The sequence below is a fragment of the Helobdella robusta genome (genome assembly GCF_000326865.2).
Source record: "Helobdella robusta unplaced genomic scaffold HELROscaffold_84, whole genome shotgun sequence".
Taxonomy (NCBI): Eukaryota; Metazoa; Annelida; class Clitellata; order Rhynchobdellida; family Glossiphoniidae; genus Helobdella; species Helobdella robusta.
In genome coordinates this window covers 433,801-447,992 of record NW_008705486.1, presented here as the reverse complement: position 1 = coordinate 447,992, position 14,192 = coordinate 433,801, and the positions used below count along the sequence as shown (strand labels likewise).

Genomic DNA, 14,192 nt, shown 5'->3' with positions numbered 1-14,192 from the left:
ACTCCCTGAAAATTGTCGTGAAAGTCATTGAGAGAAGATTAACGTCGTGCATCAAAATCGGAAATTATCAATTTGGTTTCCTAGCGGGGAAATCAACAATTGATGCAATTCACATCCTTCGGCAACTGCAAGAGAAGTACCTCGCAAAGCATCAACAACTATCACACATTTTTGTAGACCTTGAAAAAGCATTTGATCGAGTTCCCCGTGAAGCAATCAGGTGGAGTCTACGTCGACAACCCATTCCAGAATATCTCCTTGCCTCAATATTGATGCGGCGTGACATCCCACTACCATTACGATCAAGACTTTATAAATCTGTGATACGTCCGGTGTTGTTATATGGTGCAGAAACATGGCCAATGACAACCAAACTGGAACAACAACTTCAACGAACCGACATGAAAATGCTCCGATGGATGCAACGAATTAGTCTGAAGGAACACATCAAATCTACCGAAATCCTGCGTCGTGCTGGTTTAGATGATATAAAGGACGAATGTCGGCAACACCGTCTTCGGTGGTTTGGTCATGTCAAACGAAGTGAAAACAGTGCCATAACTTCTCTTGCAGATGTTGAAGTACCTGGCACACGTCCCTAAGGCCGTCCAAAGAAGTCCTGGTCGCAAACAATCGAACAAGACATGAAAGCTATAAATTTAAATGAAATGGATACAACTGATCGTCTACTTTGGCGCAAAAAATTGATGGCAAAGAGAACAACGTCCTACCTCGGGAAACCGGGTCTCTGGACGCAAAACAAAGATTGATTGATTGCAGCGATAGCCTCATCACTCAATCCAGAAATGAGAATTTCAGTTGTCATCTGCTATCACTAAAAGATACGGTTGTTTATTGTTACTTCTCCGTTGATGTTATTAAGGTTAGCAAACGATCTTACTATTATTTTTATCTAATTGTAGTTACCATGATAACTTTACTATATAAAAACAATGCGATTTAATATAATTAAATTAAACAATGCCAATTTTTATTTAATTTTTCTAAGGTCTGTGCAATGGCTGAGAAAATATTAAAGAAAATGGGAGCAGAGAGAACTGTTAAGTTTGAAGAATCTATCTGTAAGGCTAAAATAAAAATATTCACAAATTATAGTTTGAAGCATGGCCCACAAATAACGGATCAGATGGATGATGGAATATATTGTCATCTGAATTAGATCATTGTTTTAATTGCAGAGCAATGTTATCATTTAAGACTTAACTTTTACAGAAGCTCTATAAATGTTGAGTATGTTAATATTATTTTCTGGAATATAACATTGAGTAAATTAATTTGATTTATCTTATTGTTTCCCTTAATCCTTCTTTACGATGGCAATTTAACATTATTTTCTGGATTATGACAACAAATCAAAGTTATTTGTTATATATTAGTATATGAATGACATTTTATTAAGAGTGTATTATATTGGCGTTTTGGCATTTTTCTTTATGTTTTTTGTTCATGAGTTTGTATTTATGTGAATTGTTTTGATTTGATGTGATGTGAGAGTATTATATATTTTTTAATTTCTGCCTTTTTTATTTTTTCATTAGTTTGCATTTATACAAGTTTTTTCCATTTATATGTGCATCCAAGGAGATATGTATATTTTCTATCATTATTATTTTTTTATTATGCATGTATTTTTATTAATGCATATTCAACATCACATATCATTCAATCAATCAATCAATTAAAAAATAAATAAATAAACAAACAAATAAATAAATTGGTTATTTTTCTTCTTATCTTTTTCAAATTCTTATTTTTGATTATGATTTTTTAATAGTTTTGTTAAATGATTCATTTGTTAATTGTAATAAGATTGTATTTCTACTGTTTATATGTATGGAAAATGAAATATGGGTAGCAAGGATTGCCTTGCACTGATAGAGATTGTCTAAATAGTTTTTCATATCTGTATTGTTTAATCTCATTTTGTCTCAAATAGTTAATCTAATTTAAAATTTCGTTAATTTTATAACAATTTTTTCTACTGATTATGATCTCAGTCATTTATTTATCTAAATTTCTTAGTCATATTTTTTGTAATACTATTTTTATTTTATGTTTTGATTTTCTTTATTTTGATTGGTCATGTTTTTGTTTGTATTTTTGTAAATTGTTTCCACTTATATGCAATCAAGGTGATATAAAAGAATAAGTGATTTAATTCAATTCAATTCAATTTTATTATATCATTTTAAAAAGTTGTTCTTAATTAAGCCAAAAATCGATTTTTTAAATAACTCATAGTAAGATATAAGCTATTTAAAAAATCGTGTTTATTTTTACAAATATCTAACTATGAGCTATTTAAAAAATCGATTTTTGACTTAATTAAGAACAACTTTTTATTACAGGATATGATTTAATTATTTCAAGAATTTAAGTTATTTTATAAGGAAAAACGTTTAATATGAATTCAATTGTTTTGTTTAACTTGATAAATTTGGATGGTCATTTTTGTAATTAAGTAATTTCTGCTCATTTTTGGTTTAATTTAACTTGATTTCATTAGCTAGCTATACGATTTTATTTTCATCTATGTTGTTATTTTCATGTTGGTATATGTTTTTACATGGTTTGGGTGGCCGTACAAGCTTGTTGGAGCTTCTGTGTCTTCATGTTTTTTTTTTGCTGAATAAAATTGAATTGAATTGAATATAAATATATGTTTATCTACATATCTACAGGAAAAGGATAGGTTTTATGATAATGGTTCTGACGAGATTGGGCAAGCGGGGTTGGATGAGTTTATGGTGTTGTTGGGTGATTTGAATGGTCATGTGGAAGCGGATGCAGACGAATATGAAGGTGTACAGGGGGGGTGGGGATATGGTATACGGAATGAGGAAGGGCGTAGAGTGTTGGAGTTGGCGGATGCACATAGCATGGTTGTGGGGAATACTTGGTTTACAAGGGAACCAGCACGATTAATTACATAAAGGTCAGGGAGGCATAGGTCAATGATAGATTATATATTGATAAGGGCGAAGCATAGAAAGTATGTAAGGAATGTGAAGGCGATACCTGGTATGTTGCAGCATAATATGGTTGTGATGGATGTAGCATCAAAAGAAATGGGGAGGAGGAAAAAGGATAAGTTTGATGCAAAGAAAAAGACATGGAAGTTACAGGATGCAGAGGTGAGGCAGGCATTTGAAGTGGAGGTGGCTGAAAGTTGGGAGAGTGGTAGGATGGAGATATTTGGGAGAGATATATAGGGACTGTGTGTTGACTACGGCAGATGAAGTATATGGATGGACGAAAGGAAAGTGTAGGCATGGTGAGACGTGGTGGTGGGATGAAAATGTAAGAAAGGTTTTGGAGGTCAAGAAGGAGAGGTTTAGGGTATGGAAAAGGGACATGACGGGGGAAGCGGAGTTTGAGTATAGGAAGGCTAAGGAGGCTGCAAAACGGGCAGTGGCAACTGCAATGACGAAAGCATCAGATAGGTTAATGAAGGAAATGGAGTTTGATGTAGGTTTGAGGAAAATGTTCAAAGTAGCAAAACAGTCAATGAGGGATAGGAAAGATGTTATAGGGAATGGATATGTTTGGAATGGATCTGGCAAGTTGTGCATAGATGAGGAGGAAAAAGCTTAGGTGTGGAAAGCCCATATGGAAAGGTTGATGAATGAAGAAAATGAGTGGGATGGAGATGTGAAATCCGCGGTCACACACGGATCCATAGAGAAGGTGACGATGGAGGAAGTAGAAAAAGCAGTTGGAAATATGAGGATTGGCGGCACAGTGTGTTGGTGCCGTTGTATAAGGGCAAAGGATATGTGAGAGATTGTCGGTCATATAGGGGTGTGAAATTGCTAGAGCATAGAATGAAGGTAGTGGAGAGGATGTTTGAGAGAAGGTTGAAAAATATAGTGACAGTTAATGCAGTGTGGGTTTATGCCTGGTAGTGGAACGGTGGATGCGTTGTTCATAGTGAGAATGTTGCAGGAGAACTATAGAAAGAGAAACGAAGATTGTATAGTGTTTTGTAGATCTAGAAAAGGTTTTTGATCGAGTACCGAGGAAGGTCATTGAATGGGCGTTGAGGAAGAAAGGAGTGAATGAGAAACTTGTTAAAGTTGTGATGCAGCTGTATGAAGGGGCGAAGACAAAGGTGAGGGTCGGAAGAGGGGTGTCGGACACTTTTAGTGTTAAGGTAAGAGTGCATCAAGGATCAGTGTTATCACCGTTTTTGTTTGCAATTGTGATGGATGTTGTGTGTGGAAACATAATGGAGGGGTTGTTATTTGAGATTTTGTATGCAGATGATTTAGTCTTGATGGCTGATAGCATGGAAGAATTGCAGTTAAAATTTGACAGATGGAAAAGTATTATTGAAAAGAAAGGGTTAAAAGTTAATATTGGTAAGACGAAGGTAATGGTGAGTGGAGAAGGTGGGGAGCGTGTGATAAGTAAAATAGACCCCTGTGTTTATGTGGCAGGAGAATGAAAGCTAACTCGGTATTGTGCATAGGATGTCATAAGAGTGCATAAGAGTGCATAAGAGATGTAGTGGTGTGAGGGTGGCACTGAAAAAGGTGGAAGGCACGTTCAAATGTAAAAAATGTGTTCATGGTGTAATAAATAGGACAAACGCAAGGACGGGGTTGAGTGGCGGTATTGAAAGAGTGGAAAACTTTGTTTATTTAGGGGTTAAGCTTAACGCAGATGGAGGATGTTTGAGCGCTGTTACGGCTAGAGTTCGTGTGGGATGGATGAAATTTAAGAAACTTGGTGGGGTATTATGTGAAAAGAAATGGTCAGTAAAGATGAAAGGAAGGGTATATAAAGCATGTGTGAGAGCAGCGATGGTATATGGTGGTGAAACTTGGGTGTTGAGGAAAGAGGAAGAAAGTGTACTGCAGAGGACTGAAAGAGCTATGGCGAAGATGATGTGTGGGGTTAAATTAAAGGATAGGAGGAGTAGTACAGAGCTGATGTCGATGATGGGACTGAATGAGGACATTTTGACATTGATAAGGAAATCGAGATTGCGGTGGTATGGACATGTGTTGAGAAGGGATGAAAAGGTCGGGATTAGGCAAGCGTTGGAGTTCAAGGTTGAAGGAGCGATAGGAAGGGATTGTTCGCGATTGGGATGGAGAGAGCAGGTGGAGAAGGACAGAGTTAAAGCGGGGTTGCGTGATACTGAGGCGAGTGACAGATGTGAATGGCGTCGAGGGGCATTTCGGTTTTATCATAGGTAGCCAAACGGGAACCCCCGATCTCGGGGAAAATGTCGTTTTAACGTTTGTTGTTGTTGTATATCTACATGTATGTATGTAAATATATATAACTATCGTATTATTTAGATATCATTCTTTATTACTGGCCGCTTTTATTGTGATAAATGTTTATTTTTAGTGTTTGTATTGCTAGTCAATTTGTATTTATAAAAAAAAATTGATTACATTTTGCTGATATGAATGCGGACACTAACTATTCCAAAAGATGTCAATGTACTTTATTTTATTCAAGTCGTCGAATATTCAGATTCTGGATTTAAACAGTTTGTTAATGTACAAAAAAAGTAAATAAAACTCCAGACGCTTTAGTTTGTTCAATGTTTTTCATTGTATGTAGAAAAATATAAATATATAACTCGGTCTCTGATTTGACTATCGACTAAACTAATTTTAACGAATATTTATTCAATCTCTAGTTTAATCATTTTTTTGGTGAAATTCGTATCTTTTCTTTATATAATAATTGTTTGTATATTTTAATTGTTTCCAAAATAACTTCTAAAGTTATATTCATTATATATAAGCTATATTATTTTGTTACAAAAAACACTACAGTTTATTTTCTATGTAACCTATATATAGTCAAGAATTAAACGCTTTTTTATCTATGCTTCTCAAAATTATAGTTTTGCATTATTACGGTGTACTTGTAGAACTAATTACTAAGTGATTAGGTGGATTGCAAAAAACGTGAAGATTCTGATTATCGGTTATCGCGTATTTTTGACTATTTAATTAAATTTGAATAAAATTTTAATTTTTCTTTAGATTTTTCTTTAGATTTTTTTATTTATGTATTTATTTTCTGTTGAATACAAACACAAATTCGAAGAATAGCGAGAAAACGGGACATTAGGTGGCCGGAAATAGCCAAATGGGTAAAAGAGCCAGAATGGCATCTTTAGAACAATCACCTCCCAAAAAATATCAGGAACTTCAAGAGAAGGAAAGGGAGAAAGAAAAATACTTGCCCAGCTACTATGTAATTGAACCTCTGGAAGACTCAGATTTGAACAAAATTTCATGTTTTCGTATCCAAAAAGAAATATTCTTTCTTCAATTGGTGAAGTTCAAAACATAAAAATAAGAAAAAAAAATATCATAATTCAAATTAAAAACACAAAACAAGGAGAAAAACTTATGGTTATGAAAAAACCATATAGAGAAAACATTAAATGCTCACCACACAGATCCTTAAATTTCTCTAAAGGTGTCATCAAAACTAATACTCTGAACAATTTTTCTGAGGAAAAATTAAAATAACAAGGAATTTCAGAAATTAAAAATATAACAATCAAAAAAAATGAATAAATAATCAAGACAAACACTTATATTGTAACATTTCAAACCCATAGTACACCACAAACAGTTAATATATGTTATGAAAGAATACAAGTAAAAGAGTACATACCAAACCCAATGAGGTGCACAAAATGCCAATTATATGGTCACCACAAAAATATCTGCAATAACAAAAGAGTAATATGTAGCAATTGTGGAGAAATGGGCCACACACACACAAAAGAAAATCCATGCAAGAACAATACCAAATGTTATCATTGCAAAGGAAATCATACGACATATGACAAAACCTGCAAAACCTATAAAGAACAAAAAGAAATTATCAAAACAAAAATTGAAAATAAAATCTCCTTCCCAGAAACAAAACAACTAATTAGTAAAATTAAACAACAACAACAAACTACAATTGCAAATATAGTCAGAAACACCATCCAAAAGATAGACAAGAAAGTCACATGCAATCCAATTTATGCAGAGCCACTTATTAAGATAAACAAAATTTAAAAAACCAACAAGACAGCACTAAACCTAAAATAGACAACAAAAACACATCACAATTGGCACACCAAAACATGGACACAGAAACAAAAAAAGTTCTCATCACTCTGGATGAAACAGAGGAAGCTTGTAACAATTTGACCAGAATAAATAATGAATATCTTTCTAATAAAGATGAATAAATCCAAAAGTACAAATGACAATAAAAACAAAAAAAAAAAGAAAATATTATTATAACCGTGCTACCGAACGCACTAGATTCTAGCGTATTCTAGAATGTTCTAGTGACTGGAGCATTCTAGAGTATGCTAGAATCGGACCATCGAGAAGAATCTAGAAACGACGCTTGCGAAGAGTATATAAGCGCACGTCGCAAGATGATTAGTGATATTTGGGATTAGTGATATTCGTGATTAGTGAAATTCGTGATTTTGTGAATAGCGATTCGGTGAATTATTTAAAGCGATATTTGATTTGTTTGTTGACGTTGTCATAGCGATAGATTTTGAACGATTTAAAAGTTAATTGTTGCGTTAGTTTGAATTTACTGGAAATAAACGATTAGTTGATTTCTTCTGTAAATAAAGTTTAATAACTGTTTGGAATATTTTATTCAATCGAGGATTTGAACCCGTCGCATCGTAAATCGGTTACGACAGCAAGTATTATAACATTGGTGTCAGAAGTGGGATCTTCGACCAGCGAATTACTACTCGTAGAAAAAGAACACGATGTCAAAACTGTGGTTTGAACGTAGTTCAGCTACGAGAAGAACTACAGAAACGAAGCCTTGTCACAAGTGGCAACAAAGAAGTACTAGTAGCACGTTTGAGAGAAGCTCTCATTGACGAAGGTAAGAACCCAGACGAATTCAAGTTTGATGGTGCTGACGAAGACAATGAAATTAGCACAGGCACGTTTACAACCGCTAAAATGATGGAACTTCTGCTTAGTATGTCAACTGAAATAAAACAACAGTCCGAACGACAGACGGAGGAGTTAAAACAGATCAAAGAACAGTCCGAACGACAGTCCGAACGACAGACAGAAGAGTTAAAACAACAGATCAAGGAACAGTCCGAACGACAGACAGAGGAATTAAAACACGTAAAATTGGAAGTGGCAGAACAGATTGAAGAACAGTCAACAAGAATAGAAATGATCGAGCAGAAACTTGATCGTCAGACCGTTGAGGTAGATCAAAAGATAGACAAATTGAAGCGAGAATTGGAGCAATCCAAAAAATGGCCATGCCGTTAGATCACGCATCCGGAAGAACTTTGAAGGTACCAGCATTTGACGGAGAGATGTCCTGGAACGTTTATAAAACCCAGTTCGAAGCAAAATTGACTTAGAAAAACGCGTTCTTAGATGGAGAAATACAGAAGTGATAATGGGGGATTAATAATAATAATAACTAAATTGAATATAAAAAGCAAAAGTTGAGGCACGTAGAATAATAAGGCAGGAGAAAAAATTTTGCTGGAATAGATACGTAAACAATATAAAAACTACCACACCAATAGCAAAAATATGGGACATGATTAGGAGAATAAAAGACAAAAATACTGAAAGTCAAATAAGCTATTTACAATACCAAAGAAAAAGTCAGAAAACAGATGAGGAAATAGCCAACACACTAGCAACTCATTTCCGGAATAAATCCTTAATGACCAACCATATCACAACCTTCATAAAACATAAAATGGAAAAAGAAAAAACACCTTTAAATTTTGAATCTAATAACATCGAACAATATAACCAACTATTTACAATACAACAAATTAAAAACGAAATAGAAAGCAGCACCAACTCTTTTCCTGGCGAAGACCAAATTACTTATGAGGTATTAAAAAATATCCCGATCATAGCAACTGAAAACTTGTTAAACATCTTCAATAAAATCTGGACTAACTCAACAATTCCACACTCATGGCACCATGCCATTGTCCTCCCTTTTAATAAGCCAGGCAAACCAAAAGAAAACCCAGATAGTTATCGTCCAATATCCCTAACCAGTTGCGTTAGTAAAATTTTTGAAAAAATAGTTAACAGAAGATTAGTCTCGTACCTTGATAAAAACAACATAATATCAGAAAAACAATGCGGAGGAAGAAAAGGAAGATCCACTCTGGACCACATAGTCTCATTGGAAACTTTCATAAGAAGAGGTCTTGCCAATAATGAGCAATCTATAACGATTTTTTTCGACGTAGAAAAAGCGTATGATACTACGTGGCAATATGGGATAATGGAAAACCTCAATAAAACAGGCCTCAGAGGACGCTTACCCAAATTCATACAAGGATATCCAGGTAAGAGTCAACGATTTGTTATCCAAAGTAAACCACCTAGAGATGGAAGTATACCACAGGGAAGTATTCTATCACCAACTCTATTTTGCCTGAACATCAACACAGTTACTGCGATCATCCCAGAGAACGCGCTAACATGTCTATATATGGACGATCTGACCATAACCATAAAAGATAAACATATTCAAAACATTGAAAAGGAGATAAACACGATTTTAAAAGACATAGATAAGTGGTCGAAAGAAAATAGAATAAATTTTTCAAAAACTAAAACGACCCATATGCTTTATACTAGAAAAAAGAAAAAAATATATCTAAGAATTATTTTCCAGGATACATATATAAACTTCAAACTAGAAGTCAAGTTTCTACGTATAATTTTTGATGAAAGATTAAACTTTATTCCTCACATTGGCTATATAAAAAGTAAATGCATGAAAGCATTAAATTTGATTAAAACCATATCCCATTACAAATGGGGAGGAGATCAAAACACACTCTTAACAATATATAGAACCACAATAAGAGCTATGTTGGATTATGGTTGTCAGGTCTATGGAGCCACAAAAAACTCATATATCAAAACAATAGACCCAATAATCAACGAAGCTCAAAGAAGATGCCTGGGTGTATATCACACATTTCCATCAAACAACTTTCATGTTCTTGCATTAGAAATTCCAAGACATCTGAGACATATAAAGTTGACATTAAATTTATATATGAAATTGCAATCACAAAAGAATAATCAAGCTCACAAAAACACATCCAAAATTTCAAGAGTAAACAAAAAAATCAAAGGCCATACCTATCCTTGCAGAAAGAGTAGAGGAACATATAAAAAAACTAAATAACATAAAAATCATGCAGGAAACATCTTTGGTAAACCCCCCTTGGAACAAAAAAACTCCAGAAATAGACATGTCAATTATGAAATATAGAAAAAGCTCATGCCTAGGTAAAATTGCCTTTTACGAAATAATAGAAAAACATACAAAATATATCACATATATACAAATGGGTCAAGGAAAGAAGGATCAACATCAGCAGCAGCAGCAGTTATTCCTAATCTCAAACAAACCATATTCCAGCATCTTCCACCATACTCATCAATATTTACAGCAGAGTTGATAGCAATTAACATGGTACTGGACCATATTAAAAATGCCCAAGGAAACCATTTTCTGATAATCAGGGACTCCTTATCCAGTCTAGTGGCAATAAATTCGGACAGAAAGAGTAACCCCCTAGTAACAATTATAAAAACCAAAATACACAATATATTAACTAATAAAAATGTAATAAAACTAGTTTGGAGCCCTAGTCATATTGGAATAGTAGGCAATAAAAAGGCTGACCAGGCTGCTAACCTAGCACACTCGCTCCCAGTATCAAACATACCTATACCAATCTCCGATATGAAACCTATCATACATCAATACATTGTATCTTTATGGCAAAAAAATTGGAACCAAGTCAATAACTTTCTAAAAATATCAATACCCAAACTAAACAAGCCAAATCCAATAGTATCATATCTGGAGAGAAAGTATCAAACGTTGTTAAATTGAATTAGAATTGGGCATACAGCATTAACTCATGGATATACACAAAATCTTCACCTCCACGTTGTAATACATGCGGTACAAGAATAACCATTCAGCACGTCATCAAAAATATCAAATAAGTAGGAAAATCTATAATATCCCGACCAACATGCAAGAAATATTTGAAGACCCAATTAATATAGAGAATTTAATAAATTATTTAAAAAAAATAAATCTTATTGATAAAATATAGAAATAAATGAAAACAACTACATTCAAGTATAAACTCAGATAAGAAAAGAAATAGGCGTGAAGATAGCCTTTCTGTGCTGATACGCCGGAAATTAGCAATAGCAATAGCAATAGCATTATTACGGCCCCCGGTCGCCCATCATATTATCGGCCGATAAATTCTATATAATGTTGATTTCACATATATGTATTTTATATATATGCATGGTTATAATGGATATGGCATAAAAATTTATTTATTACAAAAATTGTTTTTTGTTCTATGGATCAAGCATCGTCGTTGTTTTCTTCAGCGTCTTTGATTAATCGTCTGATCTGAAAGTATCGCTTGCGAAGTTTTTGTCTCGTTTGCTGTTTTAAATTCGATTTCGTATTGCATTTTATATATTATATACTATATTTAGTACATTTAAAAAAGAAAAGGGATTAGTATAATTTTCTGCATCTATGCATTTCGTTTTACACATTTTACATTCCTACATACATATACACACACATAAGTAGTTAAGTACACGAAGGTAATGCTCGCGACGGTTTCGGTGACGGTGAAGCATATCTAACAGGCGGAACCAATATTGTCAAATTGGCTGAACAGTTTGAACTAATATATTCTCGTTTAATAATATTACACGGAATAATTAAAGTACAGTTTTGTTACATAAGCATCTGCGTCCCGTTATTATTTTGAAACGATACGATAATACGTATATCTAACAGGCGGACTCAATTATGTCAAATCGGCTTAACAGTTTGATCAAATAAATTTTCGTTTAATAAAAATACACGGAATTATTAAAAATTAATTTTGTTACATAAGAAGCTGCTTCCCGTTATCATTTTGAAACGATACATAACGATACGATAACGAGGTATTGGAAAGCTTAAATTGTATGATGATTTTGGAGTTTTTGAAAGATAGTATTTGAACCAAGACAAAAAGTTTTGTTTTACATGATATTTTAGAAAAGGAAATTGTCTATTAGAATATTTAAATATTTTTGAAAAGCACACATAAATGGATTTTTGTCGATTTTTCAACTTTCTCGTTACCGATTATGCAAATTCAGAAATGTATGGGTGACGTGTTTAATCCATATTTGAGAATGTACACAAAACGGGAGAAAGTTTTCTTTTACATGATATCTTATGGAATGAAATTACCTATTAGAATATACAAATATTTTTGAGATGCACACATAAATGGATTTTTGGCGATTATTAAACTTTCCCGTTACCGATGAAGCAAATTCAGAAATGTATGGGTGACGCGTTCAATCCAATATTTGGAAATGTGCACAAAACGAGAGAAAGTTCTGTTTTATATGCTATTTTGGGGAATAAAATTTTTTATTAGAAAATACAAGTATTTTGAGATGCACACATAAATGGATTTTTGGCGATTTTTTAACTTTATCGTTACCGATGAAGCAAATTTGGAAATGTATGGGTGACGCGGTCAATCCAATATTTGGGAGTGTGCACGAAACGGGAGAAAATTTTGTTTTATATGGTATTTTAGGGGATAAAATTTTCTATTAGAATATACAATTATTTTTGAGATGCACACATAAATGGATTTTTGACGATTTTTTAACTTTCTCGTTACCGTTGATATATTAATATATAACGAAGTTTTTTTTATTGTTTTAATAACAAATAAGGAACAATAATAAATATTTTTTCATTACATTAAACCTTTAAATATTTTTTATTTAACCGGTTTTTTCATAATCTGCCTTTTACATATGCTTCACCGTTGCTGAGTTAAAACCGTCGCGAACATTACCTTCGTGATAGATTTAACGGGGAAATTTGATTCTTAATTAGCGAGATACGGTCAGGACTTTATTATCGCTTGCTTGTATTAAGCATAATTTCCTAGTAATAATACGTAATAATAGAAAATAATTTTTAAAGTTAAATAATTTAAATAATTTCGGTTATAAATACTGCCAAAAAAAAAGAAGAGTCGCCTATTCTAAGGTGACCTCGTGTCACCGGGAAATGTCGCCTTCCCAGAAAAAAAGTACCTCCAAAAGAGCAAGAGTCTCTTCACTTGAACCAACATATGAAGAACAAACATTTCAGGTAAGTCCAGTCTTCTATGTAATCGAAGCAGAAAAAGACAACGACATAACTGAACTTACTTGTTTCCGTGTTCAAAAAGAGATTTATGCACAAATAGGAGACGTAGATAATATAAAAATTGGAAGAAATAAAATAATAGTAAGAGTTAAAAACGCAAAACTAGGAGAAAAAATACAGACAATATCAAAAATTAGCACCATAAATGTAAAATGTTCACCTCATAGGTCTTCAAATTTTTCAAAGGGGGTAATCAAAACAGCATCACTAAAATCTGTTTTGAACAGGAAATAAAAGAAGAGCTAAAAAATCAAGGAGTAGTAGATGTTAAAAGCATCACCATTAAAAAAATGAACAACTTATTAAAACCAACACTTATATCCTAACCTTTCAAACACATGAAATCCCAAAACCTATGGTAATTGGCTATGAGAAAGTAGAAGTGAGAGAGTATATTCCAAATCCGATGAGGTGTACCAAATGCAAAATATATGGAAACCATAAAAATATATGTAGCAATAAAAGAGTTGTCTGTAGTAACTGTGGTGAATTAGAACACTCTCATACTAGAGAAAAGCCATGTAATAATAATACAAATTGTTATCACTGTAGAGAAAAGCACACGACCTATGGCAAATCATGCCGAGTATACTAAGAGCAAAAAGAAATAATAAGAATCAAGATCATGAATAAAATCACCATCCCGGAAGCAAAACAAATATAAAAAATACAACTCAGCAAAAAACATATGCAACCATAACCAAAAATTGTCCTCAGAAGGCTGACAAAAACACATCTTGCAATTTGATCCCGGCAGAGCCACTCAAGGTTTATAAAAAGAATGAAGATAAAGACTCAACTAATAAAAATAATTATGACAACAAGCACAAATATCAAAATAAAACATGCTACCAACAAACAATAAGCAG

The 14,192-nt window shown here is 33.3% G+C and overlaps 1 protein-coding gene across 1 annotated transcript; it reads left to right on the top strand.

Moving 5' to 3' along the window:
- Positions 1-13,182: 13,182 nt before the first annotated feature.
- On the top strand, positions 13,183-13,956 carry HELRODRAFT_182323 (hypothetical protein; the record flags this gene model as incomplete). The annotated part of the gene is made up of 2 exons (XM_009032597.1): positions 13,183-13,404; positions 13,876-13,956. 2 exons carry the CDS (start codon positions 13,183-13,185, stop codon positions 13,954-13,956), a joined length of 303 nt encoding a protein of 100 aa, XP_009030845.1.
- Between the last annotated feature and the right edge of the window lie 236 nt (positions 13,957-14,192).